The 20,840-nt window shown below is 43.4% G+C and overlaps 1 protein-coding gene across 2 annotated transcripts; it reads right to left on the reverse strand.

The window, feature by feature from the left end:
* Positions 1-4,103: 4,103 nt before the first annotated feature.
* On the reverse strand, positions 4,104-19,421 carry hpn (hepsin). Of its 2 annotated transcripts, XM_030157339.1 has the most exons (13): positions 19,366-19,421; positions 17,909-18,022; positions 10,490-10,597; positions 10,365-10,406; positions 10,004-10,133; positions 9,816-9,935; positions 9,699-9,739; positions 9,048-9,213; positions 8,499-8,689; positions 7,518-7,613; positions 7,281-7,423; positions 6,391-6,555; positions 4,104-5,682 (listed from the first exon to the last, which is right to left on the reverse strand). In XM_030157339.1, exons 2-13 carry the CDS (start codon positions 17,943-17,945, stop codon positions 5,638-5,640), a joined length of 1,284 nt encoding a protein of 427 aa, XP_030013199.1. In that variant the 5' UTR covers positions 17,946-18,022; positions 19,366-19,421; the 3' UTR covers positions 4,104-5,637. The 2 variants fall into 2 exon arrangements, with proteins under 2 accessions (XP_030013199.1, XP_030013200.1); XM_030157340.1 differs by lacking the exon at positions 10,490-10,597.
* Between the last annotated feature and the right edge of the window lie 1,419 nt (positions 19,422-20,840).

Genomic DNA, 20,840 nt, shown 5'->3' on the forward strand with positions numbered 1-20,840 from the left:
TCTGTGTTGTTCTGTTCTGGGTGAGGCCATGAACTTACTGAACGGCCCTCGTATATATAAATATGTATATATGTATTTATATATATATATATATATATATATATATATATATATATATATATATATATATATATATATATATATATATACATATATATATGTATATATATATGTGTGTGTGTGTGTGTGTGTGTGTGTGTGTGTAAAAGGACCTGGAATCTGGGACCTGGTCCTAGTTTTTCAGTTTCTTCTCCGCTGAGGTTCCAAAACAGGTGAACAGATACTAAACTGTGTAAACACTGTAGACACTGATTTGCCAGAGTTGTCTCTGCGTCATGTGCGGCCCACCATTAAAACAAATTTTTTGGAAGTGTACAGTAAATCTATCAGTAGGTTAATCCATGATGAACATCCACAGAACCACACTGTGGAACCACACCGTGGTCAATCCAGGAGGTCCAGTCAGTTCTGTCCTGAGTGGACGATGAAAACATTCAACATGAGCTTAACAGGACAACAGGTAACAAACGAGTTCATTAGCAACTCTGCGCAGATACACAGAAGTTATCCACAGCAGCGCTATGATGACCAGGTACTGTAAAGTGGGTAGTATCCTGGAATGGAACTGGTCTGGAATAGGACCTGGTACCAGAGTCCAATCCACTGGAATGGATGAAGTTCATCCATGCTGACCTTGAACATGCAGAGAAAAAAAAGTTTGGTTTTGAATAAAGGCTTTAATAAAGCTGTGACTATTTTATAAAATAAATAGACTTAAAGAACGACAACAGGAGACTGAATTAAAGCAAGGATTCAATAGAATGACACTTTACAGATGATCAGGTTCAATATCAGTCAAACATCCTGATTTCAGTGTAAATACATTCATTTTATTCCAACAGTAAAACAACAGTAAATATTTTTGGTCGTTTGTTATTAATATTTCCTTCAGTAAATGTGTTGTTACTGTAGATCATTGAAACGTCTGTAAAAAGTCTAAAATAAAACATCTATTTACAAAATCACAGAACCCTGAAGGTCATCACTTCATGTCCAACCGTTCAAAAACACACAGATCATGACATTAATGCTGTCAATCATCTGTCTATGTGTTTCATCTGGAGGTTCTAGTGGATCTAGAACGTCTACACTCGTGTACATAAATATTTTGACGTTTCCTCTGTTCACGTGGATCTGAAATGAACCAATCAGGTTCAAGTCTGGACTTTAAAAGATCCCATTAACTGTGGAGGAGTTCCACGGCTTTAGGTGGAATGTAGATAGAAACAACAGGTGGAGAACACACTGAGCTCAGGAAACGGCCTTTATGTTCATCCAGTTCTTATGGCAGTTGGTCTGGGATTCCTACATGTGTTATTCAACATCATCTGATCATTTGTCCATTCAGGCCCAGATCTTCAAATCACATGACCCTGACCCTCAGTCTGTGGTTGGACAGGAGGACAATAAAGGCGTGAACAAACACAATGTCACAGAAAACAGGCCAATTCAAAGGGTCTATGTGTAGATTATATGGTCATGAAATCAGGTTGGATATAGAAAGAACCAACAGGTGAATAATGGAACAGAAGGAACCCAACTAGGATGTTCTTCGCCTGATCTGAACGTTTCAGTTCTTGAAGAACAAACCGACAGCGACTGTGGTGACGACGACCATGACCACGGGTTAAGATTCACCAGGATTTACATCCAGTATTTAAACAAACCTCCTATTTATGAGGATCTGAGTTAGTGTTGACATGGACGTGGACGTAACAGGCTGATGTTTGGTTCAACCTGTTCAGTTTCCTCCAGAATCTGATGTACGGGGCTTAAAACGGAACAGAACAAAACAAACACAAACCATGAAACAAAAGGGAAAACCATGAAAAGGTGTTTTATGGGTTTGAAAAGTCTGAGACTCAGATAAAGGTTCAATCCCAGCTCTCATTTGGAGATGGAGTCGGCCACGCCTCTGCGTGGGCGTTACCCGGGTCAGGGAACTGAGCCAGTAACATGGATCTAAGGGTGTATTCACACTTGCTTTGTTTGGTCCGTTTAAAACAGACCAGAGTTCGTTTGCTCCCTTGGATCGGACCTTTTGGGCTGGTGTGAATAAAAACCACGGAACTCTATTCCAGACCAAACAAGCGAACCAAGACCCAGCTGAATAGGTGGTCTCGGCGCGGTTCCATACAAACCCTGGTGCGGTTCGTTTGAGGTGTGAAAGCAGAGGTGTGAAAGCAGCCCGGACCCAATCGAAACAGTTGTTTTTTTTTTTTTACTGTTGTGTATTAGTGCATTATTAGTTCATATTGTCACTGTAGAAAGGCAGAGGTCAAAGCCAGTATCATTTTTGTTTATGTACCTGGTAATTGAGCTTCAGTGTGGGTATGGGTTGGATTCAGTGCTTAAGCAAAACAGCAACATGCGGACATTTCATTTTCAGAACTCAGGTTAAATTTGTCTGTTGTGCTTGAAAAGAAAAATAATAAACGACTTCATCACCCCTGGCAAACTTTACCTGCGTTAAGGAATTTTGTTCCTGGCTAAACTGAACGGATATAGGATAGCTACACATAGGTAAGCAGTATGTAGCACTGATGCTTTTTTATAACAGTCTTTTGATATACTACATACCTTTTACGTCATGCATGAAGAAGAGCGACAGTCACAACATGATTTGCACACGAGCGCTGTCCTCCGTAGTCGTCTGTCTTTGTCTTTGTCGTTGAGAAATGAATTCTACAATATTGTAAACCTGACGTTGCATGAAACGCTCCTGCTGCTCAAACATTTGTGCAAACATCTGCATCTGTAAAAAGCATATCGCTATGACGATAACAAAAACAGCATGCAAAATTTCCATGATCCTCTTCTTTCACTTTGGACTGAGCACTTCAATCGACACTGCTCATTTCTGTCCAATGGCTGAATGACCTCAGCACACGTGGTTTTGTTTATAGATTTTGGTCCACTTACAAAAATGTACAATGTGAAAGTGAACCGCACCAAAAAAAAAAAAAAAAGGAAAAAGAAAAAACACATTTGGTCCGGCCCAAAGCAAGTGGACTATCGAACTTTCCTGGTGTGAATACACCCTTAGATCAGACCTAGACCTAGATGTGGAGGACATTTGGATAAAGCTGTGAGACAGGGACAGGGGACCCGCCCACCTGATCACTGCTGACTATCTGCTGCACCCCCATGGCAGAAAACCACTGGTGCATGACAAAGGTTTTACACATACTGGACAGACAGACAGACAGACAGAGAGATGGACGGACAACCAACTGATGAAAATACCCTGTGGCCGAGAGTAAAAACTGAATAAACAGTGTCTTTTTCAGTCCAATCTGTCATTAACTGAACAGAAACCCAGTGTGTCCATCCACTGGCATTGATCCAACTCGATGGGTTTTACTGGTGAATCAGTGTTGGAGAAGATGACAGTGTTTCCATGGTAACTACTGAGCCTATGAATGTCCAAATGGGTCATATCTGATGGCCATGAGAAGATGAAGAACTGTATTTCACACCAATTATTGACATGGATTGATAGAATTAGTGGATCAACAGGTATTAAACAGTTTAGATCAGTAGATGGTTTAGGTTAAAGGTGGACGTTTGGGTCTTTAAGGGTTAAAGGTGGACATTTGGGTCTTTATGGGTTAAAGGTGGATGTTTGGGTCTTTAAGGGTTAATGTGGACGTTTGGGTCTTTAAGGGCTAAAGGTGGACGTTTGGGTCTTAAGGGTTAAAGGCGGACGTTTGGGTCTTTAAGGGTTAAAGGTGGACGTTCGGGTCTTTAAGGGTTAAAGGTGGACATTTGGGTCTTTAAGGTTAAAGGTGGATGTTTGGGTCTTCAAGGGCTAAAGGTGGACATTTGGGTCTTTAAGGGTTAAAGGCGGACGTTTGGGTCTTTAAGGGCTAAAGGTGGACGTTCAGGTCTTTATGGGTTAAAGGTGGACATTTGGGTCTTAAGGGTTAAAGGTGGACATTTGGGTCTTTAAGGGTTAAAGGTGGACGTTTGGGTCTTTAAGGGTTAAAGGTGGACGTTTGGATCTTTAAGGGTTAAAGGTGGACGTTTGGGTCTTTAAGGGTTAAAGGTGGACGTTTGGATCTTTAAGGGTTAAGGGTGGATGTTTGGATTTCAGATCCACTGTGGACATGAACAGCATTCAACAGTAGAGTTGCCGTCCAAAAACTTACAGACATGAGTGTATTACAGACTTGTTTAACCCTGTGTTTACTGACGGGGACATCTGGGACTGTAGACAAAGACACATGGACACGTTAGGACGAGCATCATCACTGTTACAGGTGAGTAAATGTTTTTCTTCATTTCTCAGTTGAGTCTGTTTTATAGCAGAGTCACATTGAGGAGGTGGACACAGTTAGTTTAAGGACAGAATGGGGACGTTGGACCTTAATGAGCAGGAGATGTCCTCTACCGTCCTCTACTGTCCAACCAGATGTTTCCACCGCATGGCACTGCATCAACTCTATTCAACTCCATTGTATTTGACTACAATAATACCAATAATACATTTCACTCTACTGTATTTGACTCTGATGTATTTGACTCTAATATATTTAACTGTAATGTATTTGACTCTTTTGTATTTGACTCTTTTGTATTTGACTCGACTGTATTTGACTCTCATATTTGACTGTACTGTATTTGACTCTACTGTATTTGAGTCTTTTTTATTTGACTCTACTGTATTTGTCTGTACTATATTTGACTCTACTGTATTTGACTCTATTGAATTTGACTCTTCAGTATTTGACTCTACTGTATTTGACTCTTTTGTATTTGACTCTACTATATCTGACTCTTTTGTATTTGGCTCTACTGTATTTGACTCTTTAGTGTTTGACTCTGCTGTATTTGACTCTATTGTATTTGACTCTTCAGTATTTGACTCTTTTGTATTTGACCCTACTGTATTTGACTCTACTATATTTGACTCTTTTGCATTTGACTGCAATGTATTTGACTCTTTTGTATTTGACTCTACTGTATTCAACTCTTTTGTATTTGACTCTTTTATATTTAACTCTACTGTATTTGACTCTATTGTATTTATTTGACTGTACTGTATTTGACTGTACTGTATGTGATGCTTTTGTATTTGACAGCTGTATTTGACTCTATTGTATTTGACTCGACTGTATTTGACTCGACTGTATTTGACGCTACTATATTTGACTCTACTCTATTTGACTCTACTCTATTTGACTCTTTTGTATTTGATTGTACTGTATTTGACTCTTTTGTATTTGGCTCTTTTGTATTATACTCTACTGTATTTGACTCTTTTGTATTTGACTCCACTTGCGTCGGGTACCAGGTTCTTCGTGTTCCGGTGCAGATTTGGTTCGATTCGTCTGGTCGTCATAGCAACACCATCTTCAAACCCACACACAGGAACAGTGAAGGACATCGAGCAGGTGCTGATGATACGAGACGTCAGAACTCAGCGGGTTTGTTCGGTTCATTAACGGTGACACAGTGAAAACCCGAGGGGTGTGAGAAACCAGAACCAGTATCAGGTTCCAGGTTCTGGACGAACCAAACAGTGGAGTAGAGTGAGGTGGAGTTGAGCCAGTACCAGGCAGTGGAGGCGGAGCCTCATGTCCGGGCCAGTTTGTGGAAGCCTGGGGAGTTCTGGTAGTTCTGAGGACAGAAGACGCACAAGTACAACTTCAGTTTCTACAAGGTTCTCCAACAGAACATCAGCAGGACAACGGCTGCATTTGGGTTCAACAGTATCTATGTGGAGTCACGGTGGTTCTGTCCAGTCCACCAGAACCTGAGGTGGTACCGAGGTCCGGATTAGACACAGGCCCAAACGGAGCCACGACACGGATGTCGGAAAATCCAAGTCTGTCCGATAGACGTCTTGATAAACATTCACCATCTGAGTCAGTTTCATCAGGTCTGAACAGAACCAACACAACCAACACAACCAAGAAACATGACAAAAGGGGCGGAGCTATGAGACCCAGTGAGGTCAGAGGTGAGCTAATGCTAAGTGTTACCTTAAGTGCTAGCTTACGAAGAACGGAGTAACATTTCACATATAGTGAGTTGATCTGTTGACCTTATATAGACCTCTCAATCAAACCTGATCAGGTGGAGGTCAGAGGTTCTGTTGGACCTGAGATCTGATTAATGAAGATGGACCCGGTCCAAATGAGAACGATGAGTCCAGAATGATTCCAAACGCTCAGTGGAGGACAGGGTTTTATGGAGCAGCGTCTACTGACCAAACCGGGTCTGGATCCAAACACCTGCCTTACTTTAGCTTCACTGAGCGTAAGGACACAAAGGACGGGAGGACAACCACAGACTAATGACACGGCTGGTCAGGGATGTTCTTACTCTCATGGCGGTGGAGATCCAGGGCAGGAACCGGGACACTCGGGTGTAGACGCCAGGCTTTTTGGGCATGGCACAGCCCGTCCCCCAGCTCACCACACCCAGAAGACGATACCGGATGGTCTTGGACAAACAGTCCTCTGCCACAAAAGGACCACCGCTATCCCCCTGAAACCACACAGGACGCCCACAGTCAGGACAGGATGTCCACAGACAGGACAGGACGTCCACAGACAGGACAGGACATTCACAGACTGGACAGGACATCCATAGTCAGGTAGGACGTCCACAGACAGAACAGGACATCCACAGACAGGACAGAACGTCCTCAGACAGGACATCCACAGACAGGACAGAACATTCACAGACTGGACAGGACATCCACAGGCAGGACAGGACGTCCACAGTCAGGTCAGGACATCCAGAGTCAGGTAGAACATCCACCTGACAGGACAGGATATTCACAGACAGGACAGGACATCCACAGACAGGACAGGATGTCCAAAGACAAAACGGGACAGGATGTCCACAGACAGGATAGCACGTCCACAGACAGGTCAGGACATCCACAGACAGGACAGGACGTCCACATACAGGACATCCACAGACAGGACAGGATGTCCACAGACAGGACATCAATAGACAGGACAGGATGTCCACAGACAGGACAGAACATCCACAGACAGGACAGGACGTCCACAGCCAGGACAGGACATCCACAGACAGGGTGTCCACAGACAGGATAGGACGTCCACAGAAAGGACAGAACGTCCACAGACAGGACAGGATGTCCACAGACACGACAGGACGTCCGAAGACAGGACAGGACGTCCCCCCCACCCCGTACACATTGGACCTTTGACACATTTGACCTTTGACCTCTGCCAGCTGACCTGACAGGCGTCGGTGCCTCCTTTCTCGTATCCGGCACAGAACATACTGGTGGTGATCTGGTTGTCGTAATAGTCCGGGGCGTTGCAGACGGCGTCGCTGATGATGGGGACGTTGGCCTCCTGGAGGACGTCGGCCAGATGACCTGAGGAGAACCACAGGGATCCACATTAGGCACTGGCTAACTGCGGACAGTGTAGAGGTCAGAGGTCAAAACGAACGGTGGAACGTGGACTGACCGTAGTATCCCACGTTTCCCCAACCTGTCACCGTCCCCATCTGTCCGTCAACCAGCCTCTGACCGTACGCCGGCAGGCACACGGGCTGGACGTACTCTGAAAACACAGGAAGTACAGGAAAATGCATGAAAGCACACATTAAACAAACAAAAACACACAAAATACACATAAACCATACAAAATCACATGAAAAACACACATAAACCACACAAAAACACACATAAAACAAACAAAAACAAACATAAAACAAATAAAAACTCACATAAAACACACAAAAACACATAAAAACACACATAAACACACATAAAACATACAAAAACACATGAAAAACACATATAAACCACACAAAAACAAACAAAAACACATAAAAACACACTTAAACATACAAAACACACATAAAAAACATAAAACATACAAAAACATAAAAACACACATAAAACATACAAAAACACATAAAAACACACAAAACATACAAAAACACATAAAAATACACATAAAACACACGAAAACACTCATAAATCATATATAAAACATACAAAAACACATAAAAATGTACATAAAACAAACAAAAACACACATAAAACACACATAAAACACACATAAACATAGAAAAACATGAAAAACATAAAAACACATAAAATATACAAAAACACATAAAAATACACATAAAACATAAAAACCACACAAAACATACAAAAACACATAAAAACACACATGAAATATACAAAAACACCCATAAAACATACAAAAACACATAAAAATACACATAAAACACACAAAAACACTCATAAAATATATAAAACATACAAAAACATAAAAATGCACATAAAACAATCAAAAACACACATAAAACATACAAAAACACATAAAACACATAAAATATACAAAAACTCATAAAAATACACATAAAACATAAAAAACACACATAAAACATACAAAAACACAAACACACACAAAAAAAAGGTTAAGGCGTTTTCTTACCATTGAACGTCAGAGGCTGAGTCAATGCCAACACGGCGATGTCCCTGCTGTTGTCGTCGATGTTGGCGTCCACGAAGGGCAGGTAGCTGCTGTGGTAGACGATGGTCTTGACCTCGGCCACATTGGCGTTAACAGGTTTGTTATAGATGGATCCAAGAAGAACACGCCATCGGTTCACGAAGCGGTACCGTCTAATGAACAGGGATATTGTTAGGACCAAGGTTAAAAACAGGGTCAAGAACAGGGTCAGGGTCAGGAACAGGGTCAGGAACAAGGTCAGGGTTAGTGCCAGGGTCAGGGTTAGTACCAGGGTCAGGGTCAGGAACAGGGTCAGGAACAGGGTCAGGGTTAGTACCAGGGTCAGGGTTAGTACCAGGATCAGGGTTAGTACCAGGGTCAGGAATAGGGTCAGGGTCATGAACAGGAACAGGGTCAAGAACAGGGTCAGGGTTAGTACCAGGGTCAGGGTCAGGAACAGGGTCAGGAACAGGGTCAGGGTTAGTACCAGGGTCAGGGTTAAATGGTTCAGGTCCGGTAGATGGTTCTTACTCGGGGAAGCAGTGAGCCGCAGATACGATCCAGCGGTTGGAGATGATAGAGCCTCCACACTGATGGACGCCGTCGTACTGCAGACTGACCTGCCACGGCCAACTGCCCTGCCTGGCGTCGACACCGCCCACGATACGGTCTGCAGCGAAGCTCCGTCTCCCGCAGTCTGACCGCACAGAGAGGAGGTCAGCTGATCAGGGAGAGTACAACTACCCACAGTCAGACTAATCCTCAAAGAAGAGTTAGTCTGGGAGGGGCTGGACATACCAACAGCCAGTCAGCAACCACCACAGTCAAACATCACAGTGGACACCCTTCAGGGGGGCGGGGCAGATTGTTGTTCTATGAAACCACACTTGACTCCTCCCCCTGTATCACACACATGTCTGTGACCGTGTCCCTCCCTTTCCAGCCAAAGCATGAAGCGGATCTGAACCACATACATCTAGATCTGATCCAGATGGATCTGAACCAGGTGGATCTTGTGAATCAACGGCAGAAGAACAAATACATGGAAAAGAAACAGCAACATGACAGTCATGTTACAGAGGGTGGAGTCATGTGACAGAGGCCCGAGTCATGTGACAGAGGGTGGGGTCATGTGACAGAGGGCGGAGTCATGTGGGGGAGTGTCCGTCCATCTTTTCTTACCTTGGCACAGCAGAGTGAGGACTTCTCGACTTTCACAGTCACTGAAACAACAGAAACAACTGATGACGGACAGGAAACACAAGGACAGAGGACACAATGGTGGGAGGAGTCTGTTACCATGGGAACAGCGAGTCCTTGATCTTCTTGCCGTAGCTGAGCTCCTCCTGTCGGATGCAGAAGAACTCTCCTCCATCTCCACTGGCGTCTGTTACTGCGGTAACCGAGTAGTTCACCACGCTGAAACAAAGAGGGCGTCAGTGAAAACACGTCAAACCACAGCAGCGGAACAGCCGGCATCGACTCACCTGACAAAACCCACTTCCTCACAGCTGATGCTCGCCAGCATCTGATTGGCCGAAGAGGAACAGACCTGGCGCCACCTCTTCTGCGCGGAGTCGAACACCCGGAGGCGCTGGTCGGCGGAGTTTACCTGAACTGAGAGGAAACGGAGTGTCGGTGTGACGCTAACGTGAACCCAACACCATGTTTCTGATGATCTGAGGAGGTTCTAACATCAGCGACGGAACCATCTACTGATGGAAAGACTGAACATCAACCCAATACTGAGACCTACATGGACACGAGCCACACACAAGACACGTGTGTGAGGGATGCGTCCATCGCCGCAGACATGTGACGGTCTGAAAGTGTCAGTGTGTTACTCACCATCATACAGCCCCGTGTCTTCATCCATCGTACAGTACGTAACTATAGAAAGAACAGCACAACACGTCAGTGAAACACAGAGACACAAACCTGCGGACGCCATGTGAACAGGAATGAGGTCTGACCTACGGCCCAGACAGCGGCAGCGGTGGCGCCCACGGTCACAAGCATCACACAGACCCCGACCACACGACACGGAGTCAACACACAGGTCAGCGATATGCCCCTGTTACCTGCAGACACACACATATGAGCACACAACAGACACACACATATGAGCACACAACAGACACACACATGATCGCACACACAACAGACACATACATATGATCACACAACAGACACACACATATGATCACACACAACAGACACACACATGATCACACACATACCAGACACACAACAGACACACACATATGAGCACACAACAGACACACACATGATCACACACACAACAAACACACAACAGGAGCTGAACAGAGTTGCAGAATGTGGACACATGAAGGTAAACAGGTGGTTTCAGCTCTGTGAGCCAAAGGACAGAAGAACAGGACATGAACTGGCACCGATACAAAGGACAAACCACCGACACACAATCAATACAGTCTAAAGTCCTGCACACACGGATCCGGACTAGGACATTGTCCATGTCCAGACCTGATGATCCAACACCAAGACCTGACCTGCAGTCCACAAAACACAGGTCTGAGAGGGATACCAGGTCTGGTAGGGACACCAGGTCTGAGAGGGACACCAGGTCTGGGATGGACACCAGGTCTGGGAGGGACACCAGGTCTGGGAGGGACACCAGGTCTGAGAGGGACTCATACAGGGAGGAAAACCAGCAAAACAAATGCACTTTGTGAACTCTGCAGGTTTTTACTGCATCAGCTTAGACTTCAACCACTGTCCGTATAAAAACTAAAATCAAACCTGTGTCCCTTCTAGTATTATTATTATTATTATTATTATTATTGTAACTGTTGTTGTCAGTGCAGATGTGTTTACTGTACAATATGAGCAACAAAACAAACACGCAACAGACACACAACATTACTTTAATGAAATATTTAATGCAGTTAAATGAGTAAAAACTATTTATGTTACTGTGAAGTTCAGATTATTATTTATATCAACATTTTAAAGTGTTTTTTGAGTAGGACTTGGATTGTATATTATCATATTAATGAGGTCTTTGTTTAATTCCCCTCATTAATTACACCTGGTCCTTAGTGGAACAAACCAGCACCTGACTCTGACTTCAAACTGATCAATAACTGATCGATAATACCTTTACATGTTCTTTAATCCATATACTGTATTTGATTTATATGGACACAGTAAACACACACTGAAAATGACACCATCACTGAAAACAGGCTGTTTCTGAAACCAGTGAAACAGGAGAAATGAATATGTCCATGTGTCAGGAAAGAACTGGACATAATGGAAGGACACACAAGGTCAAAGGTCACAGAGCACATAATGGAAGGACACAAAAGGTCAAAGGTCACAGAGCACATCCAGCCATGCCCGGTTCCATCTCAACACACTCCAGTTAAAAGGTTTTCATCACATTTCTACATTTCTCTAACTCTAACCCCTAACCCTCAGTACATGGTATTTGACAGGGTGTGAACGCACCAGAGGAACCACCACTAAACACACCAGAGGAACCACCAGAGGAACCACCACTGAACACACCAGAGGAAACACCAGAGGAACCACCACTGAACACACCAGAGGAACCACCAGAGGAACCACCAGAGGAACCACCAGAGGAACCACCACTGAACACACCAGAGGAACCACCAGAGGAACCGCCACTGAACACACCAGAGGAACCACCAGAGGAACCACCACTGAACACATCAGAGGAACCACCAGAGGAACCACCACTGAACACACCAGAGGAAGCACCAGAGGAACCGCCACTGAACACATCAGAGGAACCACCACTGAACACACCAGAGGAAACACCAAAGGAACCACCACTGAACACACCAGAGGAAACACCAAAGGAACCACCACTGAACACACCAGAGGAACCACCAGAGGAACCACCACTGAACACATCAGAGGAACCACCAGAGGAACCACCACTGAACACACCAGAGGAAGCACCAGAGGAACCGCCACTGAACACATCAGAGGAACCACCAGAGGAACCACCACTGAACACACCAGAGGGTTCATAAACCCCAACTTCTTGTCAAAACGTTCCGTTGTTTTTTTCTGAAAATTCAGTACATTAAGGTTTTTGATCAAACACTGAGGACGCTGTCTTCTGTGTTCCCTGTTTTCTTAAATCTTAGAACATGAATTATCACCAAAACAACTGATCCATTTTTCATTCGAGCGTCTAGACTTCAGTGTGTGGTTTGGTCTAGTGTCAGTTTGGTCCAGTGTCGGTTTGGTCCAGTGTTGGTTTGGTCCAGTATTGGTTTGGTTCAGTGTCAGTTTGGTCCAGTGTCGGTTAGGTCCGGTTTTTACCAGGGGCAGTGAACGCCTCATTGTGCTGAAAAGGCTCTGGTGTTGAACGACCGTCCCATAAATGAACGTTTTTATCCCAGAAACCCGACGCCCACTGATCCACTGACCTTCACTTTCCTCTTCTATCTGCTGACATCATCTCCTCTCTCCACTTACACAGACCCATGGTTACAGCCCCCCCTCCACTGCCCCCCCGCCCCCCCATCATACGGCTGTGGTTTCAATGTTTGACTTCTAGACCGAGTCACAGTCCGGATCCAACGGCCCAGGTCCGGGTCCAGGCCCTGGTTTCCAGGCCCAGGTTTCCAGAGGCTCACCTCCCTGCTCCCACAGCTCCTTTCTTCCTCCTTCCTGCTCACCCCCCACCCCCACATCCCCCCCACCTGGTCCAACCAATCACGTCGCAGGACAGAACAAGTGCTCTATTGTCCAGAGTCTGCACCTGAGATGCTGTCCTCCACCTGGATGTGTGTGTGTGTGTGTGTGTGTGTCAATTGTCCACAAAGTCAGAACAGAGACGTGGGTGGAAAAGAACGACTGAGAGTCATCAGAGGAAAATGAACTGAAAGAATCTGAATACACTGATAAACACAGAAGAAGAAGGAGAAGGAGAAGGAGAAAGAGAAGGAGAAGAAGAGGGAGAAGAGTATATGAGCTGAAACATAAAAACACAAGACAAAAAACACAAAAAAGATGAGATTAAAACGACAGAGATGGATGTAAAAAAAAACAAAAAAAAAACACAAAAATACAGTAAATGACATAAAATCAGGTTTTGTAGGTGGTTTGGATGGTGGTGGATCATCTTTTAGGTTCTCATGTGGTTCCGTTTCTGTTCCTTCAGAGGAATACTGTCCTTTAAATACTTTTACAGCAGTACTTTAGTGGAACTGTAGTACAAATACACCAGTACTTCCATTCTCTGGTACTTCAGATTTCTGCTCCTGTTTGCAGATAATTATCAACTATACTGTATGTTCATGTGATATTATGATATTATTATATATAACTTCAGTTTTCCCAGCATGAATTGTTGCTCTCCTCTCCCTCACCTGACCACACCCATCAGCGCCACCTGTTCACAGCTGTACCTAATCATCTGGCCACAATACGAGCAGCTCCAGGTCACTTACTCCTCCTTCTCTTGTCTGTCCTCCTCTCTGTTCCTTTTCTATTATTAGTACTAACAGTTACAGTAGTAGTAGTATATCCACTGTTAATACTTGTATTTGTAGTAGTAGTATATCCACTGTTAATAGTTGTATTTGTAGTAGTAGTATATCCACTGTTAATACTTGTATTTGTAGTAGTAGTGTATCCACTAGTAGTACTAGTATTTGTAGTAGTAGTATATCCACTCTTAGTACTAGTATTTGTAGTAGTAGTATATCCACCGGTTATACCTGTATTTGCAGTAGAAGTATATCCACTGGTAGTACTAGTATTTGTTGTAGTAGTATATCCACTGGTAATACCCATATTTGTAGTAGTAGTATATCCACTGGTAATACCTATATTTGCAGTAGTAGTATATCCACTGTGAGTACTTGTATTTGTAGTAGTAGTATATCCACTGGTAATACCCGTATTTGTAGCAGTAGTATATCCACTGGTAATACCTGTATTTGTAGTAGTAGTATATCCACTGTTAGTACTTGTATTTGTAGTAGTAGTATATCCACTGGTAATACTAATATTTGTTGTAGTAGTATATCCACTGGTAGTACTTGTATATATAGTAGTAGCATATCCACTGGTAGTACTAGTATTTGTAGTAGTAGTGTATCCACTCTTAGTACTAGTATTTGTAGTAGTAGTATATCCACTGTTAGTACTAGTATTTGTAGTAGTAGTATATCCACTGGTAATACCTGTATTTGTAGTAGTAGTATATCCACTGTTAATACTAGTATTTGAAGTAGTAGTATGTCCACTGTTAGTACTAGTATTTGTAGTAGTAGTATATCCACTGTTAGTACTAGTATTTGTAGTAGTAGTATATCCACTGGTAATACCTATATTTGTAGTAGTAGTATATCCACTGTGAGTACTTGTATTTGCAGTAGTAGTATATCCACTGGTAATACCCGTTATTTGTAGTAGTAGTATATCCACTGGTAATACCTGTATTTGTAGTAGTAGTATATCCACTGTTAGTACTTGTATTTGTAGTAGTAGTATATCCACTGGTAATACTAATATTTGTAGTAGTAGTATATCCACTGGTAGTACTAGTATATATAGTAGTAGCATATCCACTGGTAGTACTAGTATTTGTAGTAGTAGTATGTCCACTGTTAGTACTAGTATTTGTAGTAGTAGTATATCCACTGTTAGTACTAGTATTTGTAGTAGTAGTATATCCACTAGTAGTACTAGTATTTGTAGTAGTAGTATATCCACTCTTAGTACTAGTATTTGTAGTAGTAGTATATCCACCGGTTATACCTGTATTTGCAGTAGTAGTATATCCACTGGTAATACCCGTATTTGTAATAGTAGTATATCCACTGGTAATACCTGTATTTGTAGTAGTAGTATATCCACTGTTAGTACTTGTATTTGTAGTAGTAGTATATCCACTGGTAATACTAATATTTGTAGTAGTAGTATATCCACTGGTAGTACTAGTATATATAGTAGTAGCATATCCACTGGTAGTACTAGTATTTGTAGTAGTAGTATGTCCACTGTTAGTACTAGTATTTGTAGTAGTAGTATATCCACTGGTAATGCCTGTATTTGTAGTTGTAGTATATCCACTAGTAATGCCTGTATTTGTAGTAGTAGTATATCCACTGGTAGTACTGGTATATGTAGTAGTAGTATATCCACTGGTAGTACTAGTATTTGTAGTAGTAGTATATCCACTGGTAATACCTGTATTTGTAGTAGTAGTATATCCACTGGTAATACCTGTATTTGTGGTAGTAGTATATCCACTGGTAGTACTTGTATTTGTAGTAGTAGTATATCTACTGGTAATACCTGTATTTGTAGTAGTAGTATATCCACTGGTAAAACTAGTATTTGCAGTAGTAGTAGTATATCCACTGGTAGTACTAGTATTTGTAGTAGTAGTATATCCACTGTTAGTACTAGTATTTGTAGTATTAACAGTTTTGGGTATTGGTACAAGTTCTTGGTAGTTCTACTTGTCACAGTCATTCTAGTTTTTGGTTCTAAAGTGGACTTTCCTAAACCTTGTGATTGGTTGATGAGACGCAAACCCAGACAGTGGGTGGAGCTAAGGATGACTGTAATGTGGGTGTGGTTGGAAACAGGCTTCTGACTTCTGACTCAGAACACCGCAGCGGTGACGTTGTCATGGCAACAAAGCAAAAATAAGCACAACAGAATCAGGGGGATAACTTGCCCCAGGTTCAGGATGAACTCCAGGGATCTGATTGGTTCTCCTGACACATGACAGAGAAACACGTCACATTCTGGGTAAACATGGGTTCTACAACTACAGGCTGTTCCACCCGATCTGAACCAGAAAAGACCAGGTCAGTCCAGGACAGACCAGAACAGACCAAGACAGACCTGAACAGACCAGGACAGACCAGAAGAGACCAGGACAGACCAGAACGGGCCACAGGGTCTGTCATCAGCAGATGAAGGGTGGAAGAACAGAACTCCATGACTGGAACATCAGAGAACATCAAACAGAGAGAACCCAAGAACCAGAGGAGCCCAGGTCCGTCTGACTGTCTGGAAGGTAAGAGTCCACTGTGGTGGATCCGGTCCATGTTCCTGTGGTTCTGGTGACCTTTATCTGTTCACTTGGTTCCAGACTCAGTTTAAACTGTGCAGTAAAATCATTCAGATCCATTAAATTAGAAAAACACTTCTGGAGACCTGGAGGTTCTTTAGTTCTGATGTTGATCCAGATGGTTCTGACTCGGTAGAACCACGGTGTGAAACAGTGGATCCAAGTCTCTGAAACTGGACCTGAACTTCAGGCTTAGATCTGTTCTGCAGAGGAAGGGGGCGCTGTTTCTGGATTTAGTCTTTGGTTTGGACTGGGAGGAGGAACCTGAAGAACCCAGAACCTTCCACCACCGGAAACCAGACCGGACCTCAGTCTGGACTGGACTGGACCTCTGTCTGGACCAGACCAGATCAGACTGGACTGAACTGGACCAGACCGAACCTCCATCTGGACTGGACTGGACCTCTATTTGGACCAGACCGGACCTCTGTCTGCTGAAGGTTCAGTGTTTCTGAAACTGAATGAACTTACTGCATCTTAAGGTAAAACCACGTGCAGTGACATGGACTTATTTCTATGATTGATGGAACAGTTGAAGTTCTAACCAGAACTACGGGTGGAACCAGAACCAGACCTGAGTCCAGACATGAGAACCCTGATGTGAATCAGGTCCAGATCAGGAGGCGAGCGGCTTCAAACCAACCAGCTAATGTTTAACAGGATCGCACGCATGTCTGACAAACACACAGACCCGCAGAACTGCAGACCCGCAGAACCACAGAGCTGCAGAACCACAGAACTGCAGACCTGCAGAACCACAGAATCACAGAACCACAGCAGCAGCACCACCTTTAAAGGGGCCCACACCCAGACCCCCTAACTCAGACTTGGACCCCCTACATACCCCTTCCCCCCTCCCTCTTTAACCCCTCCAACCTGAGGGTCTCTGTACCCCTGACTCACCCATCCTCCCCTCAGTCCCCCCCCCCTCCCCTCCCCTCCCCTCCCTCTTTAACCCCTCCCACCTGAGGACTGAGGGGAAGATGGGTGAGTCAGGGGCAAAGAGACCCTCAGGTGGAAGGTGTTAGAGAGGGGAGGGGCTGAGGGGAAGCTGGGTGAGTCAGGGACACAGAGACCCTCAAGTGGGAGGGGTTAAAGAGGGGAGGGGGGAAGGGGTATGTAGGGGGTCCAGGTCTGAGTTAGAGGGTCCGGGTGTGGGCCCCTTTAACGGTGGTGCTGCTGCTGTGGTTCTGCGGTTCTGTAGGTCTGTGGTTCTGGAGGGGTCCCCTCCCTCTTTAACCCCTCCCACCTGAGGATCTCTGTGCCCCTGACTCACCCATCTTCCCCTCAGTCACCACCTTCTCTGCGTACATCTGGAACCACAAACACCATACAAACACCAGGACTTCCTGTTCGTCTCCTCGTGTCCTCAGGGTGGGAGGTGTCCGTCCTAAACATCCGATGAACATATGAAAAATAAAACTATCATCAAACATCGCACACATGAACAGTTTTACATTCGTCTATTTTCCATCGAACTTCAAACTGTGTGAATATAAACATAGAAATGTGTCTAATAGAAAAATGACAGTTTGACCCAAACTCTAGTTTTTCTCTGAATAGTTGTTGTTGTTGTTACAGGTGGTTTTTCGTAGTTAAATTGGTATATGACACAAAACTGTCATGGAAAGACCTTTGAGTCCAACTAGAGTCACATGACCAAAACAAACAGATGTTGATGGATGTTAGAACAAGAGAAGAAGAAGAGTTGAACCCAAACGTGTGTGTATGTGTGGACACACCAGGAAACCACATCAGTTTAGAATTTAGTAGGAGATGGAGGGGGAATCAGCATTCTAGATTCAAAACAACACAGATTTATGTTCATGTTTATGGAATGACTTCTACTGACATCTACCAGAAGAAAGAAACTAATCAGCACATTTGGGATTGAATGGAAAAACCAACATTATACACTTCTGTTTAGAACACATTTAGGAAATTTGGGGAAAGTTTAGCACAGATGGACGATGGAAAGGAGACTAGTGTGACTGTTTTTACACTAAATATAATGTCAGTAATAATCTGCAGATACAATAGCTCATCTTCCTCATCTTCATCTTCATGTTGTTTTGGAGTTCATATACAAATATGCAAGTGTCTGAATACTGAGAAAACATGTATTATTATTATTATTATTATTATTATTATTATTATTATCATATGATATTCTGCATTTTTAGTGTCAGTTTGTGTAAAACCATAACACATAGTTAGTCGTCAAATGTCTTCAGATGCATTTAATCACTCATTCATCCATTAAAACACAGAAACAGACACAAAGCAAGCCCATGTGCTTTTACTGTTTTTATATTAAACTGAGTCTTTAATATGTGGAAGTGGACCCTCTGTGGTGGACTGGACCGGACTGGACTGGGGGGTTTGTTTCCTGGTGTTTGAGTTCATCTTTATCTGTGTTTATCTGTTGGGTAACTGCTTCACATTCTGTCCCCTGTCTGTCTGTCTGTCTGTCTGTCTGTGTATGTCCCCTCAGTGCCGTTAAACAGGTTTCAACTCTTTCAGTCCTCATTAAATCAGTGTTAAAGGTTTAAAACCAACAGAATCCAGTCAGTTTTTTCACGGCTTTAGTTTCACAGTTTGTTCCTGTTTTTCACTTCATATATATATATATATATATATATATATATATATATATATATATATATATATATATATATATATATATATATATATGTAGAACAAAACCCCCAGGATCCAGATTCATGGACTCACCTGTTGGTGGACTCAGGTGGACTCAGGTGGATCCGGGCCTACGGGGCCAGTCTCTCCTTTGGTCCGAATTAAAGACAAGATAATAAAGTCCAGGTACTGGATCTGAGGAACAGGTTCACGAAAACCCGGTCCCTCTGGATCCGTGTTTGTCCTCGGGTTCGTGACCCCGAGGGGAGACGTGGACCTGGACCTGATTCAGGACTTTCAAAACCTACAATTCAACCGAACCCACCACGGTCCTGATCCGCTACCGAACACCAGAACATCAGGAAGTCCACGAGGACCGGGTCTGGAGAACTTAGTCCGCTTAGTGCTCCGAAGTGGTCTAAGCTGGTCCCGCTCTGAGCCGGATCTGCGCAGACCGGAGGGCTCGGTGACGTCACCACGTCTGTGGGACGTGGAGCCGGTCCCAGAGGACCCTGAACCGGACAGGTCTGACCGGGTCCGGCAGACCCTGATCAGAGGATCCACCGTGGAGGACCAGAGTCCGGAGAGACCAGGATTCAAACAAAACCACATGGGCCGGGTCCGGGATTCAAAACCAGGATTCAGGACTTGGATCAGGATCAAGATCAGGATTCAGGATTAGGATTCTTCAAACTACAATTTGACAGATTTTATTTATTTGTTTGTTTGTTTGTTTGTTTGTTGCCAAAAGATTCTAAATGTCATAAATGTCTAAATATTTGCCTCAAATGGAACAAATATAGAAATAATAACTTTATGGTAAAAACTTCAGTTTAAACAAAGAGATCAGTCATTTGTAAAAGTACTTAATCTACAGGTAAAATTGTTTCATCTACTGGTAAATTTACTTCATCTACTGGTAAAATTACCCTGAAAGTACATGGACACGCCCCCGTCCCAGTAATTGGACACGTCCACAGTGGGTTTGGGTCCAGATCCAGGCGTCAGTTCATCTGGTTCATCCATCAGTAGTAACATTCAGTAGCACTGATCCGAGCCCATGAGTACACCATAGTACAGGTAGTATTTGTACATGTGGGTATGACCTGGACCTGGACCTGAACTGAACCATTCCAGACTTGAATGGACCAGGAGATCCATCATGAAGGAAAGATTTCATCAGGTTCATGAAGTAAAACGGAGCAGATGGACAGGAGTAAAAGTACATGAAACTGGAAGTACTGCAGTAGAACTGGACAGGAGTCATTAATGCCCCTCCCACTGTGAGGTCAAAGGTTCAGGTGATAATAAAAATAATAATAATAATAATAATAATAATAATAATAATAATAATAATAATAATTATTATTATACATTTGATTTGTAATTCACTTTTCATTCAGTGAATCTCAGAGTTCTACAGTAGAAAAAGACAGAACCCCCCCCCCAGAAAAACAAAACATTGACATGATGAGGATGATTCCATTTTGTTTCCATTTTAGGTTCTGAACCAGAGTTCTCCAGTGGGTCCTTCAGTGGTTCCTCCAGTGGTTCCTCCAGTGGGTCCT

The sequence above is a fragment of the Sphaeramia orbicularis genome, chromosome 16 (genome assembly GCF_902148855.1).
Source record: "Sphaeramia orbicularis chromosome 16, fSphaOr1.1, whole genome shotgun sequence".
Classification (NCBI taxonomy): domain Eukaryota; kingdom Metazoa; phylum Chordata; class Actinopteri; order Kurtiformes; family Apogonidae; genus Sphaeramia; species Sphaeramia orbicularis.